This window comes from Rhopalosiphum maidis, chromosome 3 (assembly GCF_003676215.2).
Source record: "Rhopalosiphum maidis isolate BTI-1 chromosome 3, ASM367621v3, whole genome shotgun sequence".
In the NCBI taxonomy this organism is placed as follows: domain Eukaryota; kingdom Metazoa; phylum Arthropoda; class Insecta; order Hemiptera; family Aphididae; genus Rhopalosiphum; species Rhopalosiphum maidis.
Window position 1 is genome coordinate 53,000,584 of NC_040879.1, and position 22,961 is coordinate 53,023,544.

At 26.5% G+C, this 22,961-nt stretch overlaps 1 protein-coding gene across 1 annotated transcript in view; it reads left to right on the plus strand.

Annotated features, from left to right (window-relative positions):
* Window positions 1-3,823: 3,823 nt before the first annotated feature.
* The window catches only part of LOC113556168 (metal transporter CNNM4), an 80,708-nt gene continuing 61,570 nt past the window's right edge, over window positions 3,824-22,961 (plus strand). Inside the window, 5 exon segments of the mRNA XM_026960958.2 lie at window positions 3,824-4,635; window positions 17,081-17,337; window positions 20,879-21,149; window positions 21,244-21,564; window positions 21,566-21,916. Of these exon segments, the coding sequence (XP_026816759.1) occupies window positions 4,327-4,635; window positions 17,081-17,337; window positions 20,879-21,149; window positions 21,244-21,564; window positions 21,566-21,916 (1,509 nt within the window). The 5' untranslated portion in view covers window positions 3,824-4,326.

The window sequence follows — 22,961 nt, forward strand, 5'->3', positions numbered from 1 at the left end:
GACTTCGTACTTACCTACAAAATACATTGAAAAGGGTAAAAAAAATGTATATTAGTCGACTAGCTATATTTTAGAAAAGAGGAAAGATTTTTATTTTTAAGTAGATTAGTAGATAATATACCTAATAGTATATTAACTATATTATTCGTAATATTGGTTCTTATGTTATTAATATATATACATATATTACACAATATTATTATTAGTTCTTAATTAATAATAGGTACAAATTTATTTACTACTAAAAACGTATATAATTTAAAATTAGGATTAATTAACAATACCTATATTAGTATGTTTTAATTCATAATAAAACGGTTGTAGATACAAGCCATTAGGAACCTATTCTTAAACTTTATAAGTACAATTCCAGAATTATTTCCTATGAAACTGCTATTTTTTATATTTTTAAATAAAACATGAATTTTATTATATAATAGGTATATATTAATATGTATTGAATAATATAGTACGATTTTCGAGACCTACAGTAAATTCACATAAATAGATAACGATATTTTATTTATATATCATAATATTATAAAGTAGATATAAACAGTGGCGGATTTTCAAAAGTTTATTTTTTTTTTTTTGGGGGGGGTCCTAAAAAATAACATGTATTTCAAATGTATTATTTTTATTTTTACAAAAACAAATTATTATATTATATTGTGTTTATGTTTATTTACTCGTATATAAGTACCATATTGTATGTGGACTTAAAGGCTAAAATGCAAAATTAACAAAATAAAATCTAGTCTTCTTATATGTATATATCAGTGTCCGGGGGTGTCCAGACCCCTTGGACCCCCCCCCCCCGTAAATCTGCGACTGGCATATAAATTAATGATCAAGGTACCGGTGCGTATATCATTATTGGAATTCATAATAGAATATTGTGTATAAACTTCATCTCTATTGACTATTCTAAAATAATTAACAGGTAATATTGAATACCTTCATATTATATAATTGGTAATAATAATAACAACTTATCATAAATTCAATAATCATGTTATATTACATTATACTCCTAACTTGGAAAATAAATAAATTTATTCTATGTTTATAGTAGGGGGATGTATTATAAATTGACTCAAATAAAATACTGAATTGTAAATAAACGGTATATCCTGCATTGGGATATACATAGGTATATTATACATATTATATGCTACATAATTTTACGACGTGAGAAAATGCCATCTGCAATACTTTCTTACAAAACAATTAACTATAACTATATAGGTATTGTAGTTGTAGCTATAGCTATATGTTTAATTATTTTTAGAGGAAAAACTAAACATTTTGAAAATAAAGTTTGTGCTTATTAATTTATAGTTAAATTATTAATACATTTTATTTCATAATTTAGTAATTAAAATTAGGTATTCAACTTTATTTTTTGTATAATATTTTGATACACACTCTATTCCCGAATCATGAGCAACACGGAAATAACCAATGCAAGAAATAAAGTGATAGATTTTTTAGCGATTAGTTTGAAAAAAATAATGACACTATAGCAACTAGAGCCCGGCCAACTGGAAATATAGTTAAAAATATATAGATTATAGAGTCTATAATATAGACAATTAAAAAGTTAATACTATGGTAGTGGTAAGACCACTCACAATCTTGTAAATAAATAATTAATAAATAACTTTTAATTAACGAATATCACTATGCATGGAATGAGGTGAATTGGGTGTTACTTTCGAAGCCTGAATGTTCACTATAGGACAATAATCTCTGTGCAGTTCCCTATATATGCTCAACTTGGTTCGAAAATTATTTGAGAAGATACTGTCATGTGAAAAAATTGCACACATTTTCGGAATTAGCATAGGTTTTGATTAAAAGCCAATTGGTACGGGTTCAGAATGGGCACATTCACAATGAACACACTGAGTAGACTAAAAGTAAATAGTAATATTATCAACAGAAAACGAATGGGCTCGGTACGTAACAGAACAGTCGGATTTATGAATGCGATTAATTTAGCGACGTGGAGCAAAATAATTCTAGCAGGTGTTGAATTTTGGTATTCTAAGATTGTATAAGCTTATTTTTTTTTCAAGCAAATAATAATAGTTTAAGTTCATGAAATGGAACGTCTAGAGTAATCTATGTAAATTCCAAAAAAAGTTCTACAAGTTAACCTAGCTATTATCTACAGCGGGCTACGTCGGCTACGAATTGGTGGTAGTTTCAACTACAAGGATAACTTAGATAACTGCATAGTGCATACTAGAATAGTATAGAAGTGGCTTTTACAATAGTAACTTGTAAGAGACTGGATAGTTGACCAATAGGCAACAAGGCAACTATGCGGGTACACAGTTTAAAATTTGCAATTCACTAGATTATGTTAGGTCGTACTTAAGCAATATTAATATATTATTATTGCTAAACGTAAAGTACCTTGAAGTCTAAAACGACGTAGAAATGAAAATTGCATGTCCTACTTAGATTTGGAGGAAACAAAATCGTTTAGCAATATCATTATATATATATAAAAAATCCAGATTCAGATCTGAATAAATCAGAACCGGGATTGTAAATTATAGCGTACTATAAGTTATAATGAATGTACTAGATTACTATAGAGTGTATCAAGTTAACAAATGACAAACACATTTTTTTAAGGGGGGGGGGGCTTTTCTCAACACCTAACTTGACAATTGTTTTGGATTAGGTATATTAGGTATTCCGATAGTTGCAGCTTGAATTTTCGACCCAAGCACGTAGTCAGTACAGTATTACGGTAGTACCCGACTTCGCAGTTCTGCAATTGCCTAGAACAGAGAAGCCTTCCATAAGTTTTTTTTAAAGGAAAACAACTATGGAAAATTTTTGGCTAGGTACGTGTCTGTTTCGATCGTTGCAATGGTAGTGGTGCGCACAGTACCTATACACTTAAAATACCTACACATTATTTTATTTTACTCATAATTTGATGATACCTATAGTAACAAGATCTAAAAATAAATATGATCAAATGATAAATTATAACTATAAGTTAGGTCAAGTATAGGTATTGTAGCCTGTAGGTCGATGTATGACCGCAGAGGCGTAGACTGCAGTATTATTTGAGTATCAAACTTGAGTTTTCTTTTTCTTTTGAGTGTCAGTGTATTTAGAAAACAATTACTAATCAGTACCTAATCATATCTAATTAATAACTATAATAACTATCTGATTAAAATGTAGGTATCGTGTTAGATGTCAAGTGCCTACCATATATACCTATAGATGTGGAACTAGGTATATAATAACGTATAACTCGTATAAGATTAAAAAAATATCAATAATTATGTGCGGTCGTTTCGACCGTAGCGATGGGTTAAAAATAAACGTTCGGTTATACCTGCACTATTGTGTAACGATTTCAGCTAGACCGTCTTACGACCGGCTACCGGTGACCGGTCACGAAAACGGAAGCGCCCGGCCGTACATCAACGACACGGCGTCGACGCCCGGCTACCGGTCACGGGCGCGCAGTGACGGTATAAATACTACAGTAGCACCGACATGACATCAGCAAAATGTTGTACGGCAGATAGCAAGTTGCCGACTGTGCCGCCGTCGCAAAACGTTAACGGTTTTTTATCTGCCGTGTTGGACCACATTGCCGCTATCAGGCGATAGGCATGAGCCACGCGCGCTAATCCGACTGATAACAGCTCGCGCCCCGCCGGCCGACAATGCGCCATCTCGGCCGCCCGCCGTGGGGGCGATGACAACAGCTGCTGCCGGTCGCCGCCGCCGCCGATTCAGTTCGGTCGCCCGTGCTCCCGCCACGCCGCGCACTCGTCGCAACATCGCCGCGCGCAATCGACGTCCACTGCCACTGCTGCATCGGCCCAGCGCGCGCGTTTCCAGTTTCCAGGCGGCCGCCGGTTTTATTTCCCTCGTCGTTTTTCCATCGCGGTTTAGTCCCGAACGACGAGCAGTCGCGCGCCGTTCGCAGTCCGCGTTCCACCGTTCCCACCTCCCGGCGCGTGCGTTTCGTTACGATACGATACGATTTGAATTTTCCATTCCGAGCGACATTCGGGTGTTTGGCTAACGCTGACGCTGAAATTGCATACGAGAAAAATTTCATTGAACACTTTTCACTACCACTTCTTCGACCTTCGTCGTCGCGTTCGATTCGTAACCGCAATGTACGTTGCACCACCGCCCGAGCTCACTGTCCGCACACACAGTTAAACCCTTAGTTCGTACCTATACGTTCGTTCGTTTTAACATTTATTTTTTTTTTACTCTAATCGTCGAATAGCCCTTAGCGCTTGTCCGAACCGTCAGATAGCAACGATAGCAATGATGGCTGCGTGCAGCCCGAAAAGAACGTTAGCGTTTATTGTGTTGTTGGTGTTGTGCGAAGGATTAGTCGTGTCGGCATCGTACGGTGGTTCGTTTGTAAGTTTAGTGGAAGTTGTCAATCACACTAAGTTCACCCAAGATGAAACCAACGATTTGTACGTCAATTTGACGGTTGGCATGTTTGGACAAGGACTCAACGAAAACATTAAAATCAGACCCACCTCTAGAGTTGCGTTACGTGGTTCTGAATGTTACAAAAACCATCCGATGAAAAACATTGATTCTGAAAATCATATTTTTAAGCAGGTAAGCTTACTTGTATATACATCAATCACTTGTGGCTATGTACTTTAGTTTGCAGAATATTATTTATATAATAGATATATTAACTTTACTAATTCTGCATAGACTTAAAATTTTTAATATGTACCCATATTTTAAGTTAAAAGTATTGCCTTATAACATTTGAAAAATTGATGCAGGTGTTATATATTTAAGTAAAGTCTTCACAGGTTGTTAAATACTTGAATAATTTGTTAGGTATTGAATTCTTGGTTTGTTGATTAGCTAAGTAGTAGTTATTGTAAATTTATAATTAAAAATTATTAGAAATGTTAATATTATAGTATGTCAGTATAAATATAAAATTGAACTAAACACTGTTAGACAGATACCTGCAATTATTATGCAGATATTCATAATCTATTTGTGAAATGAAATAAACTTATTATTTTTAGTTATCTTATATTTCTATGCAACACTAATAATTTGATAATTGAATGTAGGTAGGTAACCTTACTTGATTTAATACAGTAACTCATTAGCTGCCAATTTGTTTACATATTCTCAAACTACAGTTAATATTTACTTGATATGTACCTATCACTGTTCAATATAAAATATGAACCTAAATGTACACTTAGTTAATTTTTATTTATTTTAGGTCATAGAGGAAAAATTCTATTTTATATTGAAAAAAAACCATAGGTATTTTTTGAAATTATAATTAGTATGTAGTACTTATGTTTATAGTGTGGTAGATGCAATTGTATGAGACAGTTATTAGCGTTGGGTATAAGTTTATATTAGTTGCATTGTGTGTATCCAACTATAATTCTACTATAAATATGAAACAATTAATTTCAAAATTCACTATAACATGCATTTTCATATTTATACATCAGTTACTGGTTATAAAAATTGCACCTACATTTTAATTAAACATATTCATAAAATTTACTTTTAAGTTTTTAACCACTAAAAAAAAAAAAATGTATATTCCTAAAATAAACCAGAATTCAGTTAGAAAGTAAATGATTATGAAATAATTATATATATTTAAAATTAAATTAAAATAAAAAAATAATATTTTGGTATGTATTGTCATTTAATATGGTGCAGATAGTTATCTAATTGTGTTTTATGTAATGTAAGCAATAATTATAGTTAGTGGTTACTAGATAAAAATACCTCATTTAAAATTTATTTTATGGATATTTTCCTTATGTTGTGAGTACTTAAATGGTTTCATTAAACGTTGCATATAGGTATTTTGACAAGTAAAAACATTTAGTAGGGTATACTTTATACATTATAATGTAATAAAATTATATAATAACTTATAACTTGTGTTATACCAAATTAAATAATTAAATATATGGTACTTTTATGTTATACGAGACTACCATGATTTTTGACAACATCACAATCCTGTTATTTAAGATTACCAAAATGGTACTTTCCTGTTATACGAGACTACGGCTATTTTTGTGACTACCACCCAAGACTACTTCCTTTATCGGGACCACCACAATTAGCTGTACGATATCCATGTGCTGCGTTCTAGCGTAACAATTCACAATTGTTATATTATCTATTATATTATTATATATATATATATACAGGGTGATTCAAAATTTATGATACAAAAGTTTTTTATGTAGAAACATCTAAAATGATTATACGACACTAATGTTATTACATTTTTTTTTATACATAATTCGTAAATGTGGCCATCATTATTAATTATTTTATTTGTGGATTTACCATTTTTTACCACTATTATTTTTGTATTTATTATAATTTTTATTTTCTTATTTTTAGTGACCATACGCCATATATGTAGAGCATGTGTTGTGTAAAATACATTACAAATGATTACTGGGTATTTAAATCCTTTTTTTATACATATAATTTGAATATAGCCATCCCAACAATACTTACTGATTAAAAAAATATCAAAGAATTAAATATGCAGGTGCATTATACAAATATAAATATTAAATAAAACTAAGGTAGTCTATGATAATAGGAAAGTGTGCAAATTTTGGTAGTCTTAGATAACAGGATTGTGGTGTTTCACAAAACAACTGCGGTAGTTTTATATAATGGAGATAGTCTTGAGAGGTAGTCGCGAAAATAGTCGTAGTCTTGTATAACAAGAAAGTACCAAATATATTTTTTAATGTAATTTACTATGATCGTAAAAAACACTTTTTTTTAAATTTCGGAACATAACTATATACTATATTCACAGATTAAAATTAGGTATATTGATTTTGAATAGAATAGGTTTGATAAAATTACTAAGGATTAAATTATAGTTTTTTTTTTTAAATGGGTGTATATTATGTTTATTAAATTAAATATTTAAATTTTTTAATAGGTACTTATGCGTTTATATTTTGGTGTATGTAGTTATTCATACTGGGATGTGCTCGAGGATATATTGATACCTACTTAGGAAAATATTAAATTCTGGTGATGTAGACGTGCACTTACATACCCTGTGGAATAAGTCAAATACATGTGAAATGGTATGTGAACAGTCATCAGAGGTTCAAAATAATACATTTTTTGGGGGAAAAAACAAAATATGTAGGAATACAATCAATGTTCATGGCTTAATTATGTGACAAGAATTATTAAATTATATCCTTTACATAAAATACATTATTATAATAATTAATGATTTTATTTTTCCATAGGTATAACCTATTTTTTTTTATAAGAAATGCTAATTATTATATTGGTAGTAATACTTTAAGGTATTTATTATATGAGCATTTATTTAGTGTCATTTAGATTTTTATGAAACAGATTTCATCAGCTGTAAACCCTCCAACAAAAGTTTGAGCATGCATGCGGCATGCCCTATTGCAGACAATGAAAGTTGAAAAACAGTAAATTTTGTTATTTGTTCAATTTTACTTTTAATAATCTTTGAATATGTTTTATTATCATTGTAAAACTTATTATTTTTTCGCTTCATTCATTGTTTATTTTTTAGAAGAATATTAAATTTTTACTATTAATACTGTACACATTTAACATTTTTACACATATTTAATACTATAGTAAGCATATACATTTATTTTTAATTATTAAGTAAAAATAAATAAGTAAATTAGTAATGATTTGATTGCTATAAACTTTTAACAAACAAATCATATTATAAATTGATACTTTTCAATCTGTACAGTATATGTACAAATCATGGAATGTGTATTACTTTGACAATAATAATACGTATCAGGGAACAACAATTATTAACTAATATTTAAGTTTTTTTTGGTCCTCAAAATGTTTTTCCATATTATCTGAACTGCCATAGAATTGAATTGTCGACTCCGGCTATATACTATACAGGAATGTTATACTATAAGTAAGCTTTTTGAGTGTTAGTATACATCAAAGTATACATTTTATGCAATTTTCAACATAATATATTTTACCTTAAATTTTACATAGTGAAGAATAAGATAAAGAAGGAGTAGAAGATACTGAGTTAATTTTAGATGTTGTTGACTAACATAATTGTTCAAAATGATTATGTAAACATGTTAATTTAATTAAAAGTAATACTGTTATTATTACCAAATAATACTATAAAAATGTCAAGTCTTATGACTATTTGATACTTATTATATTTTAGATAAGTGTAAAAATTGTTTATATTATTAGCTAAGTTGCTGAGTTGATGGAAAAACAATTAAATAGACAGAAATATAGAGAAGATACCAGTAATTTAAGAATAATACCTTATTATCAGTAATATATAATTATTAATATAATTATTTAGACATTTTTTTGTTGGAAATTATATGTGCCTCACAAATTATATCACTGTTTTACCTTTTGTTATTGCTATGGACTATAGTTATAACAATATAGGTATATACTATAAAATATAACTTTTAGGTATAATTATATAAGTATATTATGAATACTATATGAATTAAAAATTCTATCATTAGAACTCAGGAGTATGTAAGTCGTATGACAACGATTACAATATATAGGATTTGTTTGTGTATCATTGGTTATTTCAGGTATTATAGTAGTGATGGTTTGTTGTCATTAATTATGGTAGTACATGAAACTTGTAATTTGCTATTTGCTACTAAGAATATTGATGTTATATATGCTCTTCTGCCCCCACTCAAAGCTTAACAATGTTCCTGATTGTAATTGTTAAACAAACACATTCCTAGATTTGCTAGAAATATATAGAATTTAATTCTCAATAAAGGTAGATATGAGATGATATAATGTAGTTATAAGATATAATAACAGATCAGTTTTTAAAGAGTTTTCAAATTAGTCTCTATTGGTTTTATTTTTAATTGTTGAAAAGTTTATTCTTTAGTACTTTTTAAAAATTGCAATTTAACAATTTAGTTAGTTTTATATATTTTATTAAATACATAAATATAATAAATTATACATTTAATAAACACAAATATTTATGTGGTAAACATAGTAGTATAGTAGTAGTAGTTGTTTTTATATAAATTTCTCTATTAAAATATGTATTTATTTAGATCTTAATGATTTGTTTTATGAAATTTAATGTTTTATTTTAGTTGAAAAATAAATAAATTAGGTTTATTTAGGTTTATCCAATAACTACCTAATAAATAACTAATTAACAACTAATTTACTTGAGATACTTTTAATAGTTGTTTTAAATTAAAATAATAGTAGGCACTTTCCTACTCACTGTATTATGTCGTAAATTATTTTTAAAGAACGACATATTACATAATATATATATTTAAATTTTTATTGTATAGTATAATAGTATTAATAGTATTATAGATACTTTTGTTGGTCTAAAATACTAAATATCTATTTAAATATTCCAAATTTTATTAAACGTTACAATTCATTTTAAATATTGACAGTATTTAGTCTAACTATTTAGGTAATAATTTTTCAATTTTACAAGTCTGATAATTTTGGTACCGCGATATAAATAATAATTATAAAAAAGATTCTTTTTAAATAAAATCGTTGTTATTAATTTTTAGGGTTAGTTATGTTAGTCAAATAATGTATTACTTTTCTCTTAAAAAATGATCAACGAAAGACTGAAGTGTCATAGTATTGTTTGCCTCTTGAAAATATAGGCATACTGGATTAAATATATTAGAGAGTATCATCTCGTCCTTAGAATCGGATCTAATCCTTTACAAGTATAATACACTCATATTGGTACTAATGTATATTAAACTTCTATTATTGAAACACCTGACAAGATAAGTTACTTTTTGAAACTAAAGTATATTTTTTTTACCTACCAATGATTTGTACATAATAAAAATCTTCATGTAATTTGTTGGATGCATATTGATTTATTGTACATTGTACATTGTGTATTCATATTACTTTGTATTGACTATTTATTTATGCTTTTAACGAATCGCTATTGTTTAATTTTCAATAATTTTATGTTACTAAATCATGTATACTTTACTTTTTCCTTTTTCCTAATTTATTCACTTACCTGTTAATTTTTATAATAATTTATTACTTGTATATCGTCATTTTTATCAGTAAATAATAAATATATACAAACAACATACTATCATCTTTAATTATGTTGTTATTAAATAAGCATTCGATTTTAGTTATACCTAATATTGTAATTTCTGTACAAAATTTAATGAGATTTCAAATATTTGTTTATTATTTTTATTTATTTATACACGATGTAAAGTAATTTGTACATAATATGCAATTTGTAGAAATATCTTTTTTATTTTCTACGGCTAATAGATAATACCTACGTGGCGTTTTCAACCATAAAATTACTTTATGTTAATTTACTCGTTGCCGTGATTTAGTCATAGCAGATACTATAATCTTAGCGCCACTACTCTGAAAATATATAATATACCTGCAATCTTATTATACTCTCTAGTTTTGTAGAATTCATAATACGTGACATGAAAAAAAAACTAATCATATTATATATAGTCTAATATTAAATTCGCTGGACTAGTGTTATAGTTCTATTTCACTATTGTATAAGAATACATATACATATAAAATAGCATACTAGTTGGCGTCAGCTAATAGTATCATTTAATTTGTCAAAAATTGGAAAATAGATTAAGAGCATGTTAGCGCACTACTTTATGCTCTTTATCTCTCTAATCTACGTACAACAAATTTGCGTTATCTGCAGGATCAATCTTATGTTGATTTATTTAGTATTGGAATGAATTAAATTATTATTCAACTTAAATATAAGAATATAATTTGTCTGTGTGTGAGCTTTATTATTATTTTTGTTTTGCGAGGTTAGAAAGAGAGAGAGCGAAAGCAAATAGTGCGCTGATATATTTATTTAAAATAGTATGATATCTTATTAAAAACTATATAAATTAGGTACTGTTTAGTAATTTTTTTACTATAAAAAAATCTAAATACCAACACCTAAATATTAGTAAGATTCACTAGTAATATAAATTATTATACCACTAAATATTTGATATATACTTTGGCGACTGTCAATGGCACCATCTAAAAATAACAGAGAAAATTGTTAAATGCCAAAATATATGGAATAGTGATATTATATTATAAATTACTTTTAGAAACTTGTTTACTAAAAAAATGTACTATGTAGGAACCAAATAATATATTGTATCTATTTCAAAATAAGTGGCAACTATTTTTGTTATAAACAATTACTGTGTTCGGTGATAATTTATAGTAAATTTGTGCAATATATTTAACAATATTTAAATGAAAAGTTTAAAATCGTTGTTTTAAATTTGTTACAAATTAAACTAAGTTTTTGAAAGTAGAAAGTACCTATTGAGATAAAGTACTTAAAATACTGTATTGATTGATTTCTAATTATAAACTTTAAAATAGGCGCTTTGTATGATTTAATGAAATATGAATGATGAAAAGATTGTCGTTTAGTGTTATGTATACACACTATATAAGTTTATTCCACGCCATTGCTTATTTATATCATATTTATATTTTAAAATTGTATTATAATTCATGACATTTTATTTAAATAAAATATCTGATTTTGAATCAGTCCCGTATCTATTATCTATTTATTCAAACCATGACTATTAATAATATATTTTCTTAAACAATATTATATTATATGTATTACTTTTTCGTTTATTAATAATAATAATTATTAATTATTTTCATTTATTTTATCGACTCTTTATTATTTAAATATTGTATCTTAAAATAAGATAAACCAGATTATGTGTTTTGTGATACACATTTAAGTAATTATTACTTAGTTTTATAAAATTTAAGTTAATGGACCATCTGAATAAATATATTTTTTTAATAGTTTATTTCTCCAGCCTATAACAAATTTGTGTATTATTATGTGTTTGGGGGTTTTGTGTAGCTCAAGTATTTTTACGTATGATGTTTATTGCTATTTTTCTTTAGTACTCATGCAGTTATTTGATTTATACGTATAATCGAAGAAATATTGTGATATCAATACCAGAAATTGTCATAAATAATTTATTATATTTGTATCAATATTGGTGTCACAGTATATATCTTATTATATTGGTGATTAGTCATAGTGGTAATGTTGTAATCTGATTGGTTTGACTTGTGTATGTGAATTCGTCCATTAAGACGTCAATATATACTTTACCGTGTGCCCGTATTAACTAACATACCAATAACGAGTTTCTTGTCAGGATACTTGGACGCAGCCGGGTGGAAAATATTGTTAGTGAGCTCCCGTGTTACAAATCAATACTTGTCAACGCATCTATGGCAACATTATCGTAGTCTGTATTATTCCCATTGCCTTTTTTTCTGGGCCTATGTTTTCCTATCCTATCAAGGCCGTAAATGGAAATTAATTTCTGGGGGGGGTAAGCTAAAAAAATTGTGTTTTTATTAAAACAGATCGAAATAGTTATTTTGCTACTATATAATACAACACGAAAAAATTTCGGGGGGATTTGATTGAACCCCCAAACCCTCCCCCCTCCTAGGTACGGCCTTGTATCCTATTTTACTGTTAATAATTAACAAATCATTATTAGGGAGGGAAATTAATTCGAAATTAGAATCTATAGTATTGTCTTAACAACAAAAATATTACCACAATTATTACTATTAATTTTTTGCTATAGTACCTAATTGTTAAACACAGAATAATTGATATTTATCAGCCATTAGCTTTTTATTTATATTTAATCAATATAATATGAAGTATGAACTAATTGTATTCAATTGTAATAAACACAATTTATTGAAAACAAAACGTATTTAATGTCTTAATACGTTATTTAAATTAAAATTTTCAATTGTTTTTAATGAGTATTAAGTTTCAATTAATATAGTAATAAAAGCCAAAATTGGTTAGGTATGGTAATATATTAAAATTGCTTTTATCTTATTAGCTACTTTCCGTCTTCATAATCGATCATAGGGAAACAGTAATTTAATATTAATTTAGAGTTATGATGACTTTTAATAATTTATTGTAAATATATATTTATTCCCTTAATAATAATAATAAAAAAACGTTTAGTAAAATATGCTCATTTATAACCACTACATTAAATTATTTAATTAGAATACTTAATCGTATATTTATAAAATTTAGTAAAAATATACTATAAACCAATTTTTTCCAACTTTTTTTACTCGTGGAACCTTTGCAGGAGCTTGAACGTTTTGTGGAACCCCGTATAATTTTTTTAGCTTTTCTATGTTCAAATCATAATTCAAATCAAAATTATTATTAACTAATATATTTTCTCAAATTTCTCACGGAACCCTTGGTATCGGCTGACGGAATCCTTAGGTTCCGCGGAACACCAGTTGGGATACACTGCTATAAATTATTATTCTTTGTAGTCTTTTACTACAGTTTAATATTACCTTTTATGATTTTCATTATTCATTTTTGAAATTAATGTATAAATAAGTTATTTTTCTTATCATATTAATTAAAAATCATTCTATATTTATCAAATAAAATCCCTAATAAAAATTATTTCGTGAGTTTTGTTTAACAAATTACATACTTAAGGTCAAACTTGTTTAAATACAGATGTAAAATGTATCTCAAACTATTATAGTGCTAGTAAACCTTCCTTTAAAAAATATAGTTTAAAAACCCATCATTCGTTAACAATAGATTAAAATCTAATAAAAATATTTGTTAGTTCAGTTATTTGGTATAAATATGATTTATATTCATACAGACAATATTATATTCGTTTAGTCTGGGCACTCTAAAAATGCGTATTTTTATTTTTAATTAAATGTTCTAGTATAAAATGAATAAAAAATAAAATAAGATTATGCTTATGTATTTTGTATAAGAAATTAAAATGTTATCAAGATTCATCTAAGAATAAATTTCAACTTATACAGTTTAAAAAAATGTATATTACGTAGTGTAAACTTGTAATAAAAATATTGTGAAGTTAAATTTATTTAAATACATTTAAAACGAAATAAGATTTTAAAATAACGGTACCTAGCTATTATATTAGTTCATTATATACAAATCTAATTTAATGAAATTGGTTTTTTATTTATTTATTTTTTAGAAAAATTAGTAATTAGAAATTAGATTATGTATATCTGTTAAATATTTGTCTTATACAAACATACAACATTTTTTTAAGTTTCATTATATTATAGTACACCAGTCTGATGATTAAGTTCATTATTTGAATCTTACTTAAAATTTATTTACCCATCAAGTTTTATATACAAATTAATTAGAAATATTTTATTTGTATAGTATATCATGTATTGCTATTTAATTAAAGTAATAACATAGCATGAAAATGTAATTTACTCTTACAATTGATATTTACCTATAGTTATTGATAAGAACTTTGAAGATATTTTAATAAACCTATTTTATTTTTTATTAGCGCATACCAATTAAGTCTCATACTTGAACGAGGAAAAAATAATATACTTATTCAGTCCTTCAGTATATAAAAAAAAAATGTCAACTGATGTTTTTAATTTTTTGGGTTATATTAAATTGTTAAATATTGAATTACTATATTAATTGAATCTTATCGAATACAATTTTATCATAACTGAGGCAAACATAATTGGGGAGAATTTTTACTAAAAATATCTCAAGTTAGGAAAACGGAAAAAAATTTAAAGTTTAACTATGGGACTTAGATAGTTTTAAAACCTGATGTGTACACAATATTTTTTTTTTTTTTTTAAGGGGGGTTAAGGTTGTATATTTTCATACTTACGTATCAGAAATCACTTTTACTCACTTTTACTTTATAAAAACATAGGTACTTTTAATTTTTTTGAAATTTGTGGAGGGGGATTGATTCCTAAGCTTCTTTTTCTATTGAAGATATGCCTGGTTAAAATATATGGTCTCAATTAGTACCTGTTATATTTTAAGTTGAACGAGACTCAATTAGTATATTGCACCTAAAAAAATACACGATTCAATTAGTTATAAATGTTTTTTTTTTTTTGACTCAATTCGCTTGTCAGTTTTATTAGGTACCAGTAATTTTAAAGACTGTACATTTTTGGTTACATTTTGAAGTTTAACTTTTTATTTTAGAGTAAAATGTAAAATGTCGACATAAATTAAATAATAATCTATTTATTCTTAGAAATGTTTTATACATGATATGTATTAAAACTTGGATATTTAGTTTAGTTTTATGAGCACTAGAAAATTAGTTAAATAATAAATGAACTCCAGTGCTACAGTCATACAGTGTAATACAATCATTGTGTAAACTGAATCTTACGTAATTTATAAATTCTTGTAAATTACATGTGTTTATCTGTTTTAAGTAGTGACTATAGGATTTTGTTTAAAATTCATATCTATAGTTAAAAAAAGGGTTTGCGTATTTTATTAAGAGTTTTAATTTATGTTTTAAAGTATTAATTTTTTATAAAAATATAATTTATCTTTTGTAACTTAATACTTTTTTGTTACAATGAATTATTTAAAAATATTTTTCAAGTTTATTCATATAATTAATAATAAAAATCAATCAACACGACACATAGTGTACTAATATATCTAATTATTATACAAGTTACAAGTAGATACATTTAATATTACTGATGTATGATAAAATATATTCAAGAAAAATACTGCAAATTAAATGGTTAATACAAAGAGTAAATAAATGATAAAATTCAGTAATACAAAGTTTATGTATCATTATATTATATTTTATCACCGAGTTTTATTCCTATTAAGAATTCAAGTAGTTTAAGTTATTTATGGGTTCTGGGTATAGAGCGCAAACTAAAGCGCTTGGAGATTCTCAATTCATACCTCTCCCTTTTACACGCCTTACAACATTAGATTTGTATGGATTTGTTTTGTAGAATTGATACAGTAAATAATGAAATGCTTAATGTTTTTATAAAGAATATTAAATGTTTTTTTTAAGAAATTTATATTTTTATTTTAATTAGTATATAATTATGTTAAGTTTTTTAAGTATTAAGAAATAAATTTTCTATGTATTTGGAAAATTTCTACTACAATCTATTATAAACACGTTGTCTATCTCATTCATAATTTTGTGTGTGTAGGATGTAAGTATACGCGTCTATTTGTTAAACAATTTTTTATCTTATTAGTCATTATTACATACATTACGCTCATACATACTACATACATAATATATATATATATATATATAGTATCGCATCTTATTTGTACTAGTTAGTTACGTATTCTAACTCATTTTTACCATCTATTTTTTCTTATTCCTATTGTATCTATGTATACTTAAAAAAATAAAAATCATTATATTACCATATTAATAATAATTTGCAAAATAAATTGGAAAAAGTTATTAATTACTGTTTTACTACTATTGTTTTGTCACTGTCTTGAATGAGTACAATATTATACTATTATACTAAACTTACATTTGGGTTCGATTTGATAAATATAAAATGTTGTTGTTGTTACTATTACTATTTTTAATCTTGAAAATAAAATTACTACCCATGTTCTATCGTTAACTTTTTTTTCTGATACTTGTATCGCAACGTGAGGTTCATTTTTAATCTGTACCTATATTATAGTATTTAATAAAATGTAAAATATACTTCAGCTTGGTTTATAATCAAAGATATCTTTCACATTTATTAGATAATTTTTAAAATATTGGAATACCTGTTTATTGGTTTCTGATAATACAAACAATATTATCTATATTTATGGCATATTGTTTCTTAAAACTATCAGTTAATTTACGTTAATTTTTATATACAAATAGGAGAATGTTTTGCATCTATTACCCTTATTTCATCAATAATTCTTTTTTATACTTTCATGTATTAACCCACAAGCCATTACGGTGATTATATTCGTTGTTAAACAAGGTGTGCTTTCCGAATTAACAGGCCTTTAATTTCTTGTTACGAGTGAAATCAAACTTCCAGTATTTTAAAATTATGTTTTGTTTTTCAGTTGTGGACAAACGGTACATACTTGTTGATGAGTATCACGTTTAAGTTTGATCGAGACTTGACCACACGGAATGTATACTTGTGCACATATGAACCGCGAAAACCACCTAATGGACTTGCCTCGTCGCTATGGAGCGTATTCAGTGGTTCGGACGACGACAGTGATGGTCGATGGGTGAACCAGGGTGATTCGGTAGCGATCAGATCCGATGAAATGGCACAGTCTACGGAAAATTCATTGGATTTGTCACCAAGCAGGTAAGAAACTTTGAAATACTGAGAGAATTTAACTTAAAAATTCAGTTAGTGAAGTTATACTTATGGTTATTTTTGTTTTGGTTGGGTAGTTAACTTAAATGAGTATTGTGTTTGGCTTTTAGTAAATATTACGTCTTGCTTTCAACCGCTTCTAATATAGTACTGTCTGGCTTCTCAAAACAATATATTTTCAGTTCATAAATTATACGAAATGTTTAATCGAATGATGATTTAATACCTTGCGAGAAGAAATTTAAAATATTGATATGTTATCGTTCAAAAAATGTATCTTGCCCGTGGTAACAGTTAAGACAGTGTAGGACAGTCGTTGCGGTGCCTGCACTTTGTACTGGCGGCCGTTGTGTACCGTGTTAACTTCATCAATTATTCGAACAAAAATTACTCAACAATTTCTGCAAGCCTTGAAGTTCAAAGTATTTACGTTTAAAAAAAAAAAAAATATTTTTCTCATAACATACCGAAATAATAAATATACAGTCGGAAATCTGAAAAACAACTAGGCACCTCTTATAGTTTTGTATACTTAATAAATTTGAATATTAATATAACTTAATTTTTAATTTATTATTTATATCAGTTTTTTTCATATATTGTCATATTGTATAAGAGTATGATTACCTTCATTTTGTATATTTACTGTATGATTATTTTAATAAATCAATTGTCAAAATCTACCTTTTATTAATATTTTAGACAATTATTTTTGTTTTGCGTATTATAAATATACAATTTTTTTTTTTTAAATACTTAATCTCTAATAATAAGTTTTGAAGCATTAAGTATTATCGTTCCATTTGTATAATTTAGTAGTAATTTAAACCGCCATTGTTAGTCTCAAATTCATAGAATGAATATTTTATAATTTTGGCATGTTATTTTTTTATAATGGGCTGTCAGATTTTTGAGAATCGTTTTATGATTATATGTCTATAAAATGCTCTTATTAAAAATATTATCAATTTTAACAAACTAACAATATTTTAAATTATTTTATTTAAAAATTAATGTCAATTAGTTAATTATTTTTCTATATTCTGTACAGTATTTTACGTTTTTAAACTTACAGTATGGTAAATAACGGTTAATATTAGTTAAAATTACATAAATTACATACTTACCGGTAAGTCAAGCGGCCGCTTGAATAAAATGCCTTTCGTGTGTTTTATATGAAGCTGTAAGTTAAAATGTTTAAGATTTAAAACAATTTTTTGACTTTCAAAGGATAAATAGAAATAAATGATCAGTGAATTATATATACTTTGATATAGTTACTACTTATATTTGATTTTATATTGAAATTTCAGCTGTCTAACTGATTTAATATTCGTTAATTACATTCTTTACTTGATTTTAAATATTATAATATATAAAATACTATTAATATCTAATTTATACGATCTATTTTAATTATTAGTCTTGGTATTAATTAACACAATGTCATCAAAAATAAAACTATTTTGAGTATTCACTTTTATACTAGTAAGCTCTTTCTTCATTGATTTAAAATGTAATTTATTAATAAAACATGAAATACTTAGGTACCTAATAGTCATAGTTAACTATTTCATTATCAATAACATAAAATAATTCTTTTAATTGCACAGAATATACATTTTTAACAAAAACTGTTTTATTGATAAGAGTTGCTATAATTGCCTTATTTGTGGAATAAATTCGAAGGGATAACATTTTGTTTAATAATAGTAATTTGGTTGCATTCAATCATTGCATTTAGTATCAACTAAGTTTTTTCATTAATATTTAGCATTAATGGCAAATTAATTGTCTCATCAGTTTCAATCATCATCTTTGAACCATTATGAGTGTCTTAAGCAATTGGTTTGTCTTTGACTATCTTACACTTCTATTTTCATTATCTCGTTGAATCGCATTTAAAGCAGGATCCTGGAAATTTTATTAGTTTTGGATAATTACTAATTAAATGTGAGACCAAAGGGCCTTAACAGTTGAAATAACTTATTTTTTTTTTTTTTTTAAATACCAGCACGTTTTACCTATGTAGTATTGTACAGTTCATACGTTATATAATTAATTGTTTAAAATTTTTTAATCAATTTACTTACTAAACAGTGGAGTTAATTAGTTCAAATAACTAAATCCATGGTTAGGTGATAAACTGATAATGATGTATTATTAACATTTTAAATTGTTGTTAGTTTAGTATCTAACCATGGTTTAACAATGAGTTTATTAAAAATCTTTGGGCGGTCGTGAATTTTATCTATAGGTACAGTTATTGTCAACGTTAGTGCATATTATTTAATTTTTTCTGCTCAGTTTCTGCTATCAAATTTTCTTTTTGTTTATCTGTCCATACTTTAAAATGTCTTCAAATATATTATAATCTATAATTATAGTTATGTAGTGTTATAAAATAAATAAGTAATTATGCCTTGTGAATAAAAACCTTTGAGTGATTTTATTTGAATTTCTTCAAATGATGAATCTAAATCGTTACATAATCATAACTTATCATAAAATCAATTAGTATTGTAGTCTGTTTTTAATAGTAAGTTTTCTATATTTTAATAGTGTCTAATATATGATACAAATTTAGTGCAGTTTGTGACACCTGTTTATTGCATAAGTTGTTACTACAAAATATCTTTTAAGATTTAAATTGATGATTTTTAAACTTAGTTGATAGATTACTTAAATTTCCTTAAACCGACTAAATTTTAATTGAATTAGATATAATTTTGGTGCTTTATATGATGAAAGTGGAATCTCAAAAATTATAGAATTGTAATTATTATTGATTTATAGTTACAGTAATATTTTACTATTATTTGTATAAATGCATATTGGTACAATAGTTTTTAATTTTAATTTTTTTTTGTTTATATAATGTTTTGATTATTTTAAATTTTATTAAGAGGATATCTGCACACTATTTGTTTTATTTCTAATAACGTAGACAATTTGCATTCAGTAGAACCAATTTTATTTGTTGTTAGTTTTAGTATTATAATGTCTTACTGGTTTATAGTGTATATGTAGTTAATTTTATACTTAGAATAATCCGTTTTACTCTATATTAATTTAATGTTAGAGTGGATTAGCTTTAAATTAAATTAAATGATAGCTACGTTATTTATTTATCCACGTTTTTATATTTTATTAATTGAACTATTTATGATAATTTTAAAATTGTAAATTTTAATGTCGTTATCGTAATGCAGTTAAGAAAACGGGAATCATGTAGTTTATGTAGTGATTCAGTATATCTATTACACATTCAATAATGGAATTTATTTGTTGTATGATATATTTTAACGTACGATTTTTTACGTACCTATCAATAAATCTAGTGACGCGTTTAGAATTCTGAAATTAGATTTAAATTACTTGTAGTGTATATTTTATAAAAATGTTATTATATTTATATTAAATATAACAAGAATTTTGATAAGTCCATTCTAATTATTTTGTTTGAAATGTACTTTAATTTTTAACTAAATTTTGCAGATTTTATATGATTTGAATTTTTTTCTTACAGACAGAGAAGACAACAAGGGTCAACATTAAAAAATGTTACCCCATTAGCCACAGCTTACATATCTCCAGTAAACTTTTATGGTTTACGAGTGGAATACTCAGATGCAGCGATAGACTACGATCATCGAGGAGTACCACAGTTACTGGTTCAACGAAATGCGTCATTTCGGTTGTTTGGTAGTGACTGGACTGACAAAACAATATTTGTTCTTACGGAAAAAGTTGGCGATAAAGGTGGTCCGTGTGAATTTCCCGTTGGAGAAGTTCAAGAAGTATGTATTATAATTTTTTTTTAACTTCACTATTTTACTTTCTTAAAACCAGTTTTTAATAAAATACTTATACATTTTTTATTGGAATTTTTAGATAACTCTTTTACCAAACGACCCAAATACAGCTATTATAAATATAATTTTACCGCAAGCCAGTAAAGCAGGTACGATATTTTACTTTTGTTCAAAAGAGAGCGATAAGACCGGCGCAGTTTGGACGCACATGGGTAAAGAATATTACAAACAAATGGGAGTGTACGAAAAAATGCTACCTTTCTGGCTACAGGTCGCTATAATTCTCACGTGTCTGTCATTCTCATCTCTTTTCTCTGGTCTAAATTTGGGTCTGATGTCGTTGAATCGAATGGACTTGAAGATCATTTGCAATACGGGTACAGAGGCAGAGCGAAAATACTGCCAAAGCTATCTTGCCTGTGCGTATTCACGGTAACTACTTGTTATGTAGTATTCTGTTGGGTAACGTCATGGTCAACTCAATATTTACCATTCTGTTGGATGACTTGACGTCTGGTTTGGTGGCCGTCATTACTTCTACATTGGCCATTGTAATATTCGGTGAAATTACTCCGCAAGCTGTTTGTTCACGTCACGGATTAGCTATTGGTGCCAAAACCATTTATGTCACGAAAACCGTAATGGTGCTTACTACTCCGCTGTCTTGGCCCATCAGTAAGGCTTTAGATTGGGCTCTCGGTGAGGAAATTGGTAGCACTTATAACAGGGAACGTCTCAAAGAATTAGTCAAGGTTAGTGATACTTTTACTATAATACGTTTAAATCGCGCATATAGTTTTAAATCTCAATTTTATAAAGATTTAGGTAGTTACACAAACTAACTTTATGTGCAGAAATAAGATAAAAATAACTTGCCCGGTATTTTTTTTTTCATCTCAGTTTATAAGTATACTTACAGATCAATAAAATATCTATCGTACTTTTTTTAATTAGTTTTTAATTTAAAATATTTAATTCAATTTCTAAAAAAAAACACAAGTATATATATATATATATGAATTTTAGTTGTTTATGCTTTAGAAAAATAGTCATATAATTACGTTATTTTTCATTGTTTAAATTTTGATTTATTTCATTGGTAAGACTAAACAATGAAATCAATTGTCTTAAAGAATTTACTCCAGCTGTCTTATTCAGTTCAATTTTAATTATTATTTAATTAATGGTGATACATTTTACAGTTTATGTACTATATATTGAAAAAGGTAAACTTAAATTATTCGTTATAATGGTTTTTATCATTCAAAAAAGGATATCGAATAAAAACTAAAATTATTTCGATAAAGAATGTTAAACCTACTAATCGGTTTATTTTATTATTTTAAGTTGTTGATTAAATACAATAGTTTATACCTCTACCTAGTATATTACTTCATGAACATTTTATCAAAATGTTAATAAAATTTTGTTCTGTAAGTGTGATATTATAGGTAAGTGTTAGTACGGTAATGTAAATACATTTCATTTTCCCATATTATTATATATAAATATATAATAGGTATATATTTAATACAAATACAGTAGGTATGTGGAAAATTAGAACACAAAACAACAATTTTATTATTATACTTTGATTTTTCTTTCATCAATATAAAATTAACATGATATTAATTAACTTTTTTTCAAATAAAGTTTTAAACACTCGTATATACAAAACAAATTTTTAATAATTAACTACTGACCTTTTTAAATTATCAATAATTGCTTAATCATCTTTTTACTGGTAATCAACAATATTTAAAGATGAAGCTTGAAAAGCATTTTAGAAAATACGTA